A 14,093-nucleotide genomic window follows, 5' to 3' on the forward strand; every position below is an offset into this window, starting at 1 on the left:
CAGCTTGCAGGTGTGTGTGTTTGTGTGTCAGTGATGGATGCTCTAAAGTGCTATAATAGGCTCTAAGAGTGGGGTTGTAGCAGCAGCTGGGCAAATGACTTCAAGTCCTCTTTAGTGTCCTGCAGGTCTGCTGCTGTAGAAAGGTGCAGGCAGGAACTCATATATCACTACTACACATTAATCCTTAATGCAGCTAATGCCCGCCGCCTCGCAAAGGGCCAAACGCTTTACGACAGAGTGATGCAGGATGTTGCAAATACCTTTTTCTGCGTGGCACCTCGTGTCTTTCTCACATTTTCCAGCCCTCTCCTACCCTCTCCTTCTCAGCCTGAGCTGCTTAACTGATACATGTACTACAGTAATCCCCTTCTTAGTGAATGGGATTAATATTAAATTCAAGAAGAGCCTTTTATCAATACCTCGCTGTGAATTCATTGTTCACTCTGTTAAGCGTGGCCTTAGCCAGATTTTCGCAAATTGAAGCGGTGGTAGGTGCATTAGAGAGACAGATCGGTCAGATAGGAGAGGAGCAACATCACTGGAGTTCTTCCAGGAAGGTTTCTGTACTCATTTTGTGGAGGTTTTACGAGAAGCAATCGGAGCATGTTTGAAATGCAGTAGTTAGTGGTGGTACAGTAAGAATGAAATTTAGGGGAAGCCCTAATGGCTTTGTAACTTATAAATTCCTATCACAGGAGGATTTGTCTTCTTGTCTCCAAAAAAACCCTGACGTGCCTGACACATTGTATAGATGCTTTCTAGTCAGAAAACCTTGAACTATTCCATTAGAGTCAGTCTGTAATGGTTTCTGAACCTCTTTGTGCCTTATCCTCGAAACCCCAGTACTCGCATTGATAAAGGTACCAAGAGCCTATTATGCACCGATCAACTGCAGTGTTGATCCAGGATTAGCCCAGAAGCAAAGAACACATGACAGACCAAAGTTGAGATGACAAGATCCTGCTCCGCTCTGCAAGGTGTGTTCTGCCTATAGGGGCTTCAGGAATTATTATATTGTTTATCCCATCCCATCAGTTTTCAACAACTTCCTTTTTACTTTGGTGATTTTGGGTCAGCCTGTTGCTTAACAACGTGACCGCCAGTCATCTGTATGGAATTACACAATGTTTGGCACCAGCAAAAAAACTAAACAAACATGGGCAACTCTCTTTGCACATCCTACGAAATAGGTCAATGTTATTTCTTTTTCACAGTGAGCTGTTTATATTGGCCAGGTACTGCAAAGTGCACACAAAACTGAGAGCAAAGACCTTGAAATCCATCTGAGGTCCCTCTCTGTGGGAGAGGGCTCAGGAGGTTCAGGACCTGCTTTGTTTCTACGATTGTTACACATGCAAAAGGACAGATCTGTTTACAGCTGAAGGTGGGATCACCGTGGGGCTTCACTGTTCTGTTTCTGAAAAGGAGATATGCTACCTCTACCTCTACATCCATAATGTTAAAGCTCACAGAGTTTTCATAAGAAAACGACAAAAACCAAAGTGAATCAATGATGTCAAAAATGATTCAGCAAAGGTTGCCTACATAATAAAAATCGATTTGGGTGTAAACATGGCTTGAGTTTTGGATTCTTGTTAAGATGGGTCCCAGTGTCTTTCATTCAAAGCATCATAGTACTATTATTATTATTTAAGCTGATCCTGGTAGTTCAGTGGCAAATGTTGAATTTGGCTCCACCTTCTGGTTTCAGTTATTTGACACTTCTTGTGAATTTGCGTCATCACACTTCCTCAATTTGTGGAAATCCACATTCAACCCCCGCCATCAAGGTAGCCAGAGTCAGGCAGAAAGCAGAAATGAAGGAAATCCACCTCAAAAATAAAACTACACCAAGCAACAGACAATATTGACAGTATTCTTGTTTTTAAAGCCCTGAACGGTCAGGCTCCTGCTTATATCTGTGACGTGCTTTTACCCTATGAGCCTGACTGCTGCCTGAGATCCGCTGGCATGGCTTTACCTACTTATACTTACTTATTGTTGTATGATTATTCTGTTGAGAATGGGTGATTTTAACTTTGAATTCCAAATTGTATCTCACTTGGAGGTTTTATTGTGTTGTTGTTATTTTATTACATTTGATGTTTTATTCCTTGTAACTTGTTTTTAAAGGTCTTATAAAAAAAAAGTTATTATCATTATTATTATTACCATTACTACTACTGCTAATAAGAAATATCTATCTATCTATCTATCTATCTATCTATCTATCTATCTATCTATCTATCTATCTATCTATCTATCTAGAGCTGTAACGTCGTTATAACGCCTTTACATGCATTTTATTTTGAAATACTTCACCGGAAGTACGGCATTCTCGAATGTAGCCTGACTGGCTTTGCCAACGTTCCACCACCAACGGTATTTTCTGAGCAGTGGCACTGTGCATTGCAGCCATTGCTTTCATCATCTGCTCGTCCCCTCTTGTTGTTTATTCAGCGTTGTTTGGGGGACGTGTGTTTTTTTTTTGTCTATCCGTGACGGGGGAGTTGTGAGTGAAAAAAGAACAACAAGTTAGATTGCTTTCCTCTCTGCTCTTCTCGGCTGGCTCTCGTTGCCAGCTGGATTTCGTCGGGATGGACCCAGCAAGCCGATACCAAGTGGTGAGTGTGGACCAGAGGAGATCAAAACACCGTGTGATAGCTCGGCCTGCCCCACACAGGAAACAAGGCCCTGCTATTACTAAGGCATTACTAAAAAAAAAAAAAAACATTATATAGAAAGAACGAAATAACGTTATATCACACACAATTGATATGAATGTATCTGAATAGTTCCTTCTGTTGTATGTTTCGCGTTTGTTTTTCTGTAAATTGTTTTGTTTTGACACTTCCGCATTGGCTAAGCTAACGTTAGCCAGATTAGTCACGTAATTTAGGCCTTGAAAGTTGACACCGGAATAAACTCTTATTACACACGTATTAAACCCTCACTAATGTTAATTTACGTGGTCATTATATAGATATTTTTAAAAGCCACGGAGAATTACACATCGGAATAAGCTCAGCTGTCAAGTTTACGTTAGCAAGGTGATGTATTTGTAATAGCTGGCTAACATCTAATGTGGCTAAATGGGACATCACTCAGTCATTTAGCTGGATATTATAATTTACAGGATTAGCAGACCACTCTGATTAAGTGTTAAATCCAAAGTGACAGAAATAAATAAGTTCATAGCTAAGTTTTAAAGGTTTTCCTGGCACATGATTGAATGTGTTCCCACTTGTAATTGAAACAGTGAGGATAATATCTGGTTTAAACATGACTTTTCCTTTTACAAAGGACCACGTATAACAACAGCAGCTTGGAAATATTAGAGACAGTGGCTACAGTGGGATAAAAAGTCTGCTTTGTGCTCCGATGCCTGTGGTTCTCAGTGTGTGAGTGTTAATCCCACAGGGCTCAAGAAAGAGCCAAAGAAAACCTTGAACAAAGCAGAGATCTCAACAGCAATAAAGTTTTTACAGAGAGCAAGACCAAGACAATACAATACACAGTAACTGTACGGTTCAACACCTTCAGGCCAAATCTATGAAAGTTATGGGATGTTGTGGTTGTGTGCAGAGTAGACAGACCCATCTTCATCTCATTACACCCACTCTCTGGCCTTGATCTCGTGTTTTCTTTTGTAAATAATACTCATATTTCTTAAGGAGTGAGGCACTGCTGCTCCGACTATGACAGAGTTATGAGTTATGAGTATATCTGGACGCACAAGGAGGCTTTGGGCTATGTTGTTAAGATCTTATGTAATCCCCTGTGCGCGGGGGTGCGTTATGCTTTGTCCTTGATTCTCAGCCAGTCGTCAGGCTCTCACTCACTCTGGTCCACCGGCTCTGTGCCGGGGGAGGTTGACAGGGCGGTTTGACTTTTCAAGATTTTATCTGACTATGAGAAATGTCCAAATTGAGCTTTTCTGTTATTACTCAGGTGCTGTTACTCAGGGTGTTTTCCCTGTTTGTAGTGGTGGAATACCACAGCAAGAAAAATGCCATTACTTCATGGAAAATGTTTGAATCGACAAATTTCCCTCTCTAAACACATAATTATGATGCTGATAATCGGACCTCAGAGAGTTTGAAAAATGTAGGTTTCAACCTATTTGTTGCCAAAACCAAAGGAAGTTAGAAACCAAAACTCAAATTCCCCTCAGCATGTAAATGCCACCACACTGACCTTTTTTCAGATTATATCATTATCTTGCAAACTGCAAATTAAATGAATTTATTGGACTCAGATGTTGAAAACGAAAGGGTTATAAGGTTTTATATCAACGCAAGCTATCAGCCGCTTGTTTTTCTCACTTGAGTTGTTCATAACGTTGTTTCATGGCCATCAACAAGTAGAACTTGCTCATCAGCATTGTTTAGAGACGGCTGCCGTATAGCTGGTGCTGTTATCAATAGCATAACACAAGATTGATTAGTCTATATTTGTTATCTGTTTACACTGGTTGTTGTTCCAGTGAATTATTCATAAAGCCATAACATCTGTTATCTATATCAGCTTTATTCTCCATTCACTGCACAGCAAACTGGAGCTGTTTGGGTTTGTGTTAACTTTCTCAAGGCCGCTTTGATACAAGTGCCTCAAGGAGCAGAGACAGCAGAGCTCCCCGGCTTGGCCCACCCTTCTTTCCCACTCTCCTCTCTGTAACCACCATGTTCCCCCCACACGCCTCTGTAATTTCAGAAGGCGTTTGGCTCTTTGGTCTGGCAAGAATCGATGTTCTTGACCCTGTAAAGAGCTCCCTCAGCTGTAGCGGGGACACCTATTAACTGATTACATGTGTATCACTTTTCCCGGGACCTTCCTCTCTTCAAATACCACTGTAGTTTTGCCACCTCTGTTTATACAGCGTCAAACATTCTGCTGAGGGCAAACGGCGCTGCTCTCACCCAGCGCCACGGGCAATGTTCGAGCACATGCTTTATAATAGCAGCTAAAGTTGTAATCTTATGACTGCCCTCGCAATAAAAGAGCAGCTTAGTGTTTTGCTCATTCGCTCATAATGTGAAGCAGCAGCAACATTTGAAATGTTGGACTGGGATTAGCGGTATCTGAATACGGCTCGGAGGTGAACAGTCGACAGTGAGGCTGTTATCAATTAGATAAATTGCACTGGATCACATAAATGCAACACTCATGTCGAGAACGGTGGGCGTACCACACTGCTGCCAATAGAAAACACTATCCAGAGAGGTTATCACTGACTGCTGATACAGTTGATACTGTCTGTAAAAAAAAGAAAAGAAAAGTGCTGATGAGCATAAGTCAGCGTGCAGCTAAACTGATGAATAATAAGACCTTTTATTTATTGGCTCTTATTATGATACATGGTCGACTGATTGATTGATTGATTGATTGATTGCTAAACAATAAAAATAATTTCTATTTATCTGTTTTATCAGTTGCTATTTATTTTATTTATAGTCTTTTATCTTTTATATAGTTCTTATCATGCACTTATACTGTGATTTTATGTTATAGCTCCACTTGTAGTGTAGTGTACTGTACTGCCTCATTTGTGTTTATTTATTTTATTTTATGTTATTGTCCCGTTATTGTATGTACTGGTCTGCGTTTTAATTGTTTTTAATTGTCTGAATGAGCGAGACACCTGAATTTCCCTATTGGGATTAATAAAGTATCTATCTATCTATCTATCTATCTATCTATCTATACAGAACAAAAAACTGCTGTAGATGATGAAGAATGATAGGAATGGTAGTGAAAACGTCCTCTTCTCACTGTCACACTTGGTGCCAGTTTTAGAAATTTGGAACAGCGTGAGCATCCCCTGGAGCAGCCACACTTTCTGCCTGCTTCAGTCAGTCAGCTGACCCGCTTCATGCCCGATTTCTCTGCCCCCACCTCCCAACAGCTGCACAATGAGGATGACTCCTCGGAGGCCTGCGGCGGCGGCGGCGAGCAGCAGCCCAGCACTTCAGCTGCGGCCCAGGCCAGCATGTCCAGCCAGGACCAGTGTCAGGCTCAGGCCCAGGCCCAGGCCAGCCCGGTCGCTTCCTCGTCAACGGCCGAGGCGTCTGGATCCAGGTCTCAGGGAGAAGCCGAGGCCCCTCCGCCCCCGTATGCACCCATGGATCTAGGAGCAACTGCAGCTGCGCCTGGTGAGTACAGGAGGAGTAGTCTACACCTATCGTACAGTTTCTTAGCTGCTGTTGATTTGCTTCCTACAGCTGTGACACGATTACATCTCTCTGCAGTTTTGTGGCAACTCTTGGAGCGACTTCAGTCATGACTCACTGCTCATTTCCATGACAGCATCGCCACATTACAGGGAGCTGCCTGCTTGGCTAAATACAGAATGCGGTCGCTTTTATTTCTTCTCTTTCTGTCAATTCATCTTCTTCCTTCTCCGTTCCCTCCACACAGAGACGAGTTTCCAAGGAGACTTCCCGGTGCCTCCGCCCTACAGCGTCGCCACGTCACTGCCCACATATGACGAAGCGGAGAAGGCCAAAGCAGCCGCCATGGCCACCTCCACCGTGGACGTGATGCCACGGGTGAGAGAGGAGACGTACTCTTTCATCTCTCTTTTGATCTCTTCTCGACTCACAGTTTAAGTTGCGTGTCATTTCTCAGGGCGAAGTACACACAAAAGTACTCTGCCCTCATAAAAACATTTGACACGTAAGAACAAAGCAATTCTTCCTCCTTTTTTTAGTTTCACAATCTGACAGCATAGGTGGATTCTGAACTTTCATATCAAACGTACATATGATTGTTGACCAGCTGATTAAAGTTTCCTTGTACTCAGCACACTGTCATCGCATGACTCACTTTAAGAAGAATAGGCTGAGCATTTATCAAAACACCAACAGTTACACAGCTCTAAAGTTTGAGGGCAGGGCAATTCATCTGTTGACTTTACGAGGTTGGTGCGTGTATCACGGCCTTCCATGTTTATCTGCTGGGGGCTGTTTGTTTATACATATATGTGACGTGTGTGTCCGTTAGGATGATGAATTCCCCCCCAGAGATGACTTCAGCGACGCCGACCAGCTGCGCGTAGGAAACGACGGCATCTTCATGCTGGCCTTTTTCAGTAAGTCTGTGTCATGTCAACATTTTTAGTGCATCTGTCAAAACTGGGTCTGTTGATGACGTCACGCCGCCGGAGGTTGAGGTCGTCGCAACCGAGGTAAAATCAGACCAAAGGCCACAAGCTGTGAATCTATCAACAAGTTCATTTGTGACAAATTCAGAGCTATATTGTTGTCTTTTAGGTTTTTTTTTCATGAACTGTCTTCTCCTAATCAGAACATCTCCCCTCAACATACAAAATAAGATGTCAACATGATTTCATTCATTCAGAATATTGCAAAAATGTCGAAATTGCATCGTTTCACACATAAACAACTAAATAAGTTGTACAGAATAATGTATCATAGTCTTCATGGCTATTTTCTGTCTTATTTTGTAAAACCAGATGGCTAACACTTCAGTTTGTTTGTTTGTCCTCTCAGTGGCCTTCCTGTTCAACTGGATCGGGTTCTGCTTGTCCTTCTGTTTGACCAACACCATCGCAGGACGCTACGGGGCGATCTGCGGCTTCGGCCTGTCCCTCATCAAGTGGATTCTCATCGTCAGGGTGTGTATTTGTGTGTTTGTTTGTGTGTTTGGGCTGTGAATACGTGACTGAACGCCCCCCTCTTCATCCTGCCCTCTATTTATAAGGAGGGAGGAGGTACTTTCACAGATGTAGGAAATGAGCCCCCTCCCCCCGCTGTGTTTACACTGAAAACAATTGAGGCAGCTGCTGCTCCCCGTCACCCACTACCTGTCAGTGTGTCTGCAATGTGAGGCATTTTCTCTGCCCTGTCTGTGATGTAAGAAACCTGTTTTAAAGTCATGTGAGCTATCGATAGTTCATGTAACATACTGTGCTCCCACGGAGTTATCAAACATCCAAGAATCATCAATGTCACAGGCCTCATACTGAGAAACTGTAAAAGGCAAAGCAACACAGTTTGAAACGTCTTAACCGTGCGTGTGTGACTGAGTCTGTGACCGACAAGCTCCACAAATGTGGGATTTCTGCTCGGTTGTAATGGAGGTACTTCATGTTTGACTACAAGAGGAAGCTTTGAGGATGTAATCATCTGTGGACTCTTATATCACAGGATAGTCTGCTAATGTCTTTTTCCACAAACAGATATCAGTCTTCTAAGAATGGTTATAAAAATCATAAAATGTTAATGTGACATTTACACACAAAGAAATGAAAATGTTAATCATTTCTGTCTCCTTCTGTGTCCAGTTCTCTGACTACTTCACCGGCTACTTCAATGGTCAGTACTGGCTCTGGTGGATCTTCCTGCTGCTTGGTGAGTTTATGTCAAATAATAAATGGAAAAATAAGGAATGAGAAGTTTCTGTTGCGAAGAGAGTAAAGAAACCTCCCTCCCTCCACAGGTCTGCTGCTGTTCTTCAGAGGCTTCGTCAACTATCTCAAAGTGCGCAACATGTCAGAGAACATGGCCACGTCTCATAGAACACGCCTCTTCTTCCTCTACTAAAAGGTAGAGTATGATGGAGTTAGAAAACTTCAGAAGGCAGAAATCGCCACTCTGCAGCTCTGGTGATTAGATCTAATTTCTCCCACAGGTCTCCACGCCATCGCCATTCCTTTTCAATGTGAAGTTCCCTCCCACCCCCTCGAATGACCTGACTGACAAGCCTTGCAGTGAAGAGAGGAGGCGGGGAAGGAATGAAGGAAAGTGTTACCGCTCTCATTGAAAAGCATAACAAAAAAGTCACTCTGAAGTCGCAACTTCTGAACCGAGGCGCAAAAACAACAACAACAACCCATCTTTGATTTTTCATTTCCCTTTGATTCAGGGCTCGGCGATGCTGAGCCAACGCGTTCGTCATGTCTCTTAAGAGCAGTAGCGCTGTTAACAAACATGACCTCGGCCGACGCCTGGCATAAAGACACATGCTCCAAAATCAGACTTGAGAATGAAAGCACAATGAGATAAATGTAGAAACTACGTCAACATCATCTCGGGGGTCGCAACTTTAACGATTCAGCTCATTTGATGACGTGGCTTTGTCTGTTGAAAGGCGGCGATGGCGGTGTTATCAGTCTATTATTAGGCCTGAACAGTGAAATTCGCAAAACAGAAAATGTGTAGGAGGTGGAAAACTATTCTGAGCCTTTGAAATTCAGATTTTCCCTCCAAAACTTGGGCTTAGTTTCTCCACAGGTTTTGCGACTGACATCAAGTCAAGAATTCACCTACAGCAGGAAAAAGATTCCTGCATGTTACAACACATCTGCAGCTGTTCTGAGTAACTGGTTTTACCATTCCACTTTTTTTTTTTTTTTTTAATTTCAGGGTGTTTTAAAGAAGTCTTATTTTAACTGTGATGTAGCTGTTATTAAGCCCTAATAAACATTTAAATTAAATGATTAAGTAGAGGCAAAAAATGACAAGATGTGGCTTAAAATATAATGTAATATAATGTATAATATAAATATCTGAAATCAGAAATCAGAAGCTTTATTTAAAGAAGCCAGTTTTTCAGTCAAAGAGGGCAAATTAAAAATCTGGAAGTTGCACAAACAGATCTTTTAGTAACTGTCATACTGACCTGACCTATGCAGTATCAATTTATTTTCCTCCATGACATTTTTAGGAGAAGGAGGTCTCCATTAACCTCTGTACTGGTTGGCATCATCGGTTTAAATCAAGGAAAAATGAAAGCAATGCTCCCAAAAAACGGCTGCTTGACTGAGAGAAAACCTTAATCATCTGTCCCTGACCATATTTTTACAGCGCAGGCTAAATCCCGTTTCATCACGACCTGCTTTTTTTTTTTTCCCCTCCTCCGATTGCCAAATACGTCTGGCAAAACAGTATCTGTAAGCCACCGAGGGGCCACAGCTAATCAGAGAAAGCTCCTTGGATAAATCAGTGTTTTTAGGCCACGCGAGGCTGTGGAGAGTGGCCCAGAGGCAGCACGGGAGGGCAGCCTCCTACCACCGCCTGCTTCACTGCTGTCGAAGGGGGATAAGCTTTTTGTTTTTTTTGTTGTTTTTTTTTAATATATGCAGTAACTGTTGACGTGCCAGGCTTAAGTCTTATGCAATTTAGTTCTTTGTAATGACCTACAATAATATACATGTGGGTGTAAAGTCCTGTGATCATGGAATAGATGTAGTTTAGTCATCAGAGATCTAATTATGACGTCAGGTTTGGTCTAGAGTGAAGTGGTTGTTCATTTTTAGATGAAGTCCAGGTGCTGACTGAAGAAGCTAAGTGTGTGTGTTCTGCACACACTCGCCAATTGAATAACTCTAATTACCAGTAAATCAGCGGAAAATCTAGTGCAATAAAACCAAGAATCAAAAAAAACAAACAAAAAAAACTCATGACTGGTTCTGCATGTGTTGCATGACTTAGAGAAAACCAGCACATGGATCTCTCTCTGGGATTTTGGCTTTTAACGATAAAAGTAGATTTGAATATACTTCCTGTTTTCTTTTCTTTTCACGGGATGAGAAGCTTTTGGTGACGTAACACAGCTCCTGTTGGGAAGGTGGCTACCTTGTGGACAAAACAACTTTTTACTTTGTGATTAACTGAGAACAATATCCGCAGATGATGCCATTTCTGTGATGTGTGTGTATGTGTGTGTGTGTGTGTGTGAGAGAGAGAGAGAGTGTGTAATGGCGATGAAGTCAGGGGTGAGTCTGTCCAACGTGAGCGGAGCGTGACGAGAGTGATGGAGCCTGACTGGACAAAGAAAAGAACCTTTGCTCTGTGATTTCCTATTTTTGCCATCCAGAAAATGTAATGTATATACCAGCTTATGCCAATTCATAATGTTTGCACTCTGAAGAACTTCTGTACAGTATGATTTATGAATCTGCTTAACTTGGTGTGGGGGTAAAGTTTTTCAACTGGAATTCTTAATCATCCCAAATGGATTTGCCTTTTGCACTTTTTGGTTTTTTTCTTCTTTTCAAAAATGATAATATTGTGCGTTTTTGTTTCATCGCTTTTAGCCTAAACTGTGACAGCTTGACTATTGCCAAACATTTTTCTTCTGTTTTTGGGGGGGACTCTGGTCATATCCCACTTAAAGCCTCTTTCAGCAATATCAAGATCTTTCAATAAATCCAAGCTCTGCTGCATGATCTATCCACCTTGAATGAGTGGGTTCATTTACAATTAATCTCGTACAGATATCTTTATTTGTTTGTAAATAAATGAAGAAAAAAAATAATAAGACGGCAGCCAAGCTACTTTATTTTATTTTACTATTTTGGTTCCAAATAATCCATGTAACATCTTACGAAACAGTTGTTCTGCATTTATTGTAAACTGTAACTGGAATTTAATAGACAGATGATGTCTTGTCAAAATGCCAATAAAGTCCAAAAGCCTGCCAGTTAAGGTTGACGTCTACGTCTGGTTTTTACTGCACTTTATACCATGATTATGTCACAGATTGCAATAATTCACACACATTTCAGTGTAAATAAGTGAAAATGTATAAGCAAATAAACTTCACTTCCCAGCTCAATAAAGAAGAAATGACCTTCAAGTCTAAAAAAAGACGTACATCATCTTAATGCCACTTTCATTAGACATGTTCTTCTACTGTACAAGTTGTACAATAGACGTTCACCCACCACACAATCACTGACAACACTGTGTTTGATGTGTCCCGCATATACTTTGATTTATTCCTGGATTTATTGCATTATTATGTACAGAGCTTGTTTACCTGCTGCTGCTGCTGCTGCTGGAATCAATATTAATGAGACTGTTGGAGCTGAATCAAAATATTGAAGTTTTGGGCTGAAAAACCACAGAAACTAAAATACTCCACAGCTGCGTTTGGTGTTTTTGAGTTCACCGCTATGACACATTTCTTATACATAATTATTTGATAAATTATTTACAGCATGATAAGAATTGAACTTACTGCAGTTTGTATCCTTTACATTCACTAGATGGAGCCAAACACATGGTTTGAGGTTCTTCATGAGCAGCTCAGGACTCTTTCTGTATGTGGGTCAAAGCTCTTATCAATGTCAAAACTGCAACTCAAGCATGCCCTTCTTCATTATGCCTCGCTTTTTCCAATTTATGAGCTTCAGGACACTTGAGGGTCATTTTTATGGGATCAGTTTTTTTAGGACAAGGATTCACTTTCTTCATCTGAAAATGTAACTGTGTTATGTTGTGAGTTTGGAGGTGAAGGGACTCCCCCACCTCTACTCATGGGGGAGACGGTGTAATATGAATTCTGTATGGGAGTGCAGGACCAGCGTGGGAGCATAAAAGTTGAATGACTCTCAGGGCTTTGATGAGCAGACATCTTTATTGTCTATAAAATCTAAAAGTCACGATTCTGAAGTATTGATTTAACACGTCTTCTGCCATTATATTAAATGGCTGCTGTTTCATTGATGATTTGATGTCTCATTTTTATGGTCTAGTTTCTCTGTGCTACTCTGGTGATTTGTGACCCATTTTAATCTTGTAGCTTTATTGAAGTTTAAATGGCGGCATGACCTAACCACTGATCTGAGTTCAGCCGTCCCACTCGGAGAGGCTTGATAAATATAAGCCAGAGGCTCTTTAGCGGTGCTGTGGGAGTGCTTTTTGCTCTCAGCTAGATCAATGTGTCCTCACACCCCAGTGCCTCGGGCTATTAACCAGCTCCCTCTCTCCTTACACTGCTGCCCAATGTTAACACCTAAAAGCTCAGCTTTATGTGAGAAGACACTGCTGGTCAGTAAGTGGAAAAATCAGCAGGTCATTAAGTGGCCGACTGTCAGCTCAAGATTGCATCAAACTGTGCAAAAATAACATTTAGGTTGCAGCCTGAAAAAAAAGGATGATGTAATAGAGGCCAAAGAGGAAGCCTGAATTAGAAAGGCAGAAACATCAAGTGTTTTGCTCTTCCACTGAGTTATTATCACTACAACCAAAAGAGAAGAGGAGCAGAACATCTGACCAGTGAGTGACTTGGGATAAGATTAATAATGGTTAAGCTACAGAATCACAAATTAAAAGTATATGTCCTAGTATAGATCTATCAAAGCGAAATGAACAAACTGAATCATAATCAAATACGTATAATCAATACAATATATATGCAAATGCCATCATGTGAAAACAGCGGTCCATCAATCAGCCCCGAGACAATACAATAATAGGCTATTATTAAGAGGCTAATGGAATTGTGATACAAATTTGCAATTCATCAGCATGGAGGCACACTGAGCGTGGAGAGAGGGTTTTGTTATTCTCATGTCGTTGCCTGTTTTTAACACAAGGTGGCACTGACTGCACGCACCCCACCTCCTCTACAGCGTGTGTGTGAACTGGAGAGTGAAACCACAGGCTTGAGGCTGAGGTTTGGCTTCAGTGGAGCAGTTACAGGTTAAGTGACGTGCTGTCAGAGTTGAAGTATGAACTTCGTTTTGCTGCAAACTTCGGTCTTTATGAAAAAAAAACTGAAGCAAACAGAAAAAATCCCAATCTAATGACCCTCTGGACTGACGTAACTGACAACAATGACATCTTCTGTTATCCTCAACACATGGTTGGATTGTTTTCAGCCATAATTAATATCTTCCCAAATGAGCAAAAAGAATATTTGCCTCTTGTACAGAAATCTGGACTCATGACCTTTCTCAAGGCCGAGACTCAAGCTGGTTACTGCCTGCACTGTGAGTAAAGCGTCACCATGTCACACCACATTTGCCCGTTCGCTGTGAAATCCTCCAAGCTACAAGCTGTCTCCTGCCTCCTGACAGACAGGGCTCAGGTGCTGCTCTTCCCTTCCTGTGTAAATTATACACTATGGTTTTGATAGGTGTCACATTAAACACAGGATGTTGTTCTCCCTCTGTCTCTCACTTCCTCTTTTCTTCTTAATGCTGCTGACAACAGCTGTGTGAGCTACAGCTGTCACAGCTGGCTCCCACGACAGCAGCTTAACATGCCACGGAGCACATTTGTTGGCCGACGTCTTCTGTTTGTTCAAGTTGTGGTGGTTTCACATAAATTTCAAGATATTCA

The 14,093-nt window shown here is 41.6% G+C and overlaps 1 protein-coding gene and 1 long non-coding RNA gene across 3 annotated transcripts in view; one reads left to right on the forward strand and one right to left on the reverse strand.

Moving 5' to 3' along the window:
* The window catches only part of LOC146990682 (uncharacterized), a 64,857-nt gene that overhangs the window by 5,076 nt on the left and 45,688 nt on the right, over positions 1-14,093 (reverse strand). The window lies entirely within an intron of this gene.
* Positions 2,396-10,946, forward strand: ndfip2 (Nedd4 family interacting protein 2). Of its 2 annotated transcripts, none has more exons than XM_085797193.1 (8): positions 2,396-2,624; positions 5,906-6,152; positions 6,418-6,548; positions 7,003-7,090; positions 7,512-7,636; positions 8,306-8,372; positions 8,461-8,567; positions 8,653-10,946. In XM_085797193.1, exons 1-7 carry the CDS (start codon positions 2,598-2,600, stop codon positions 8,562-8,564), a joined length of 789 nt encoding a protein of 262 aa, XP_085653319.1. In that variant the 5' UTR covers positions 2,396-2,597; the 3' UTR covers positions 8,565-8,567; positions 8,653-10,946. The 2 variants fall into 2 exon arrangements, with proteins under 2 accessions (XP_085653319.1, XP_085653328.1); XM_085797202.1 differs by having other exon boundaries at positions 8,461-8,564; positions 8,651-8,840.

Source organism: Trachurus japonicus, chromosome 2, assembly GCF_045865225.1.
Source record: "Trachurus japonicus isolate A0001 chromosome 2, Traja_1.0".
Lineage (NCBI taxonomy): Eukaryota > Metazoa > Chordata > Actinopteri > Carangiformes > Carangidae > Trachurus > Trachurus japonicus.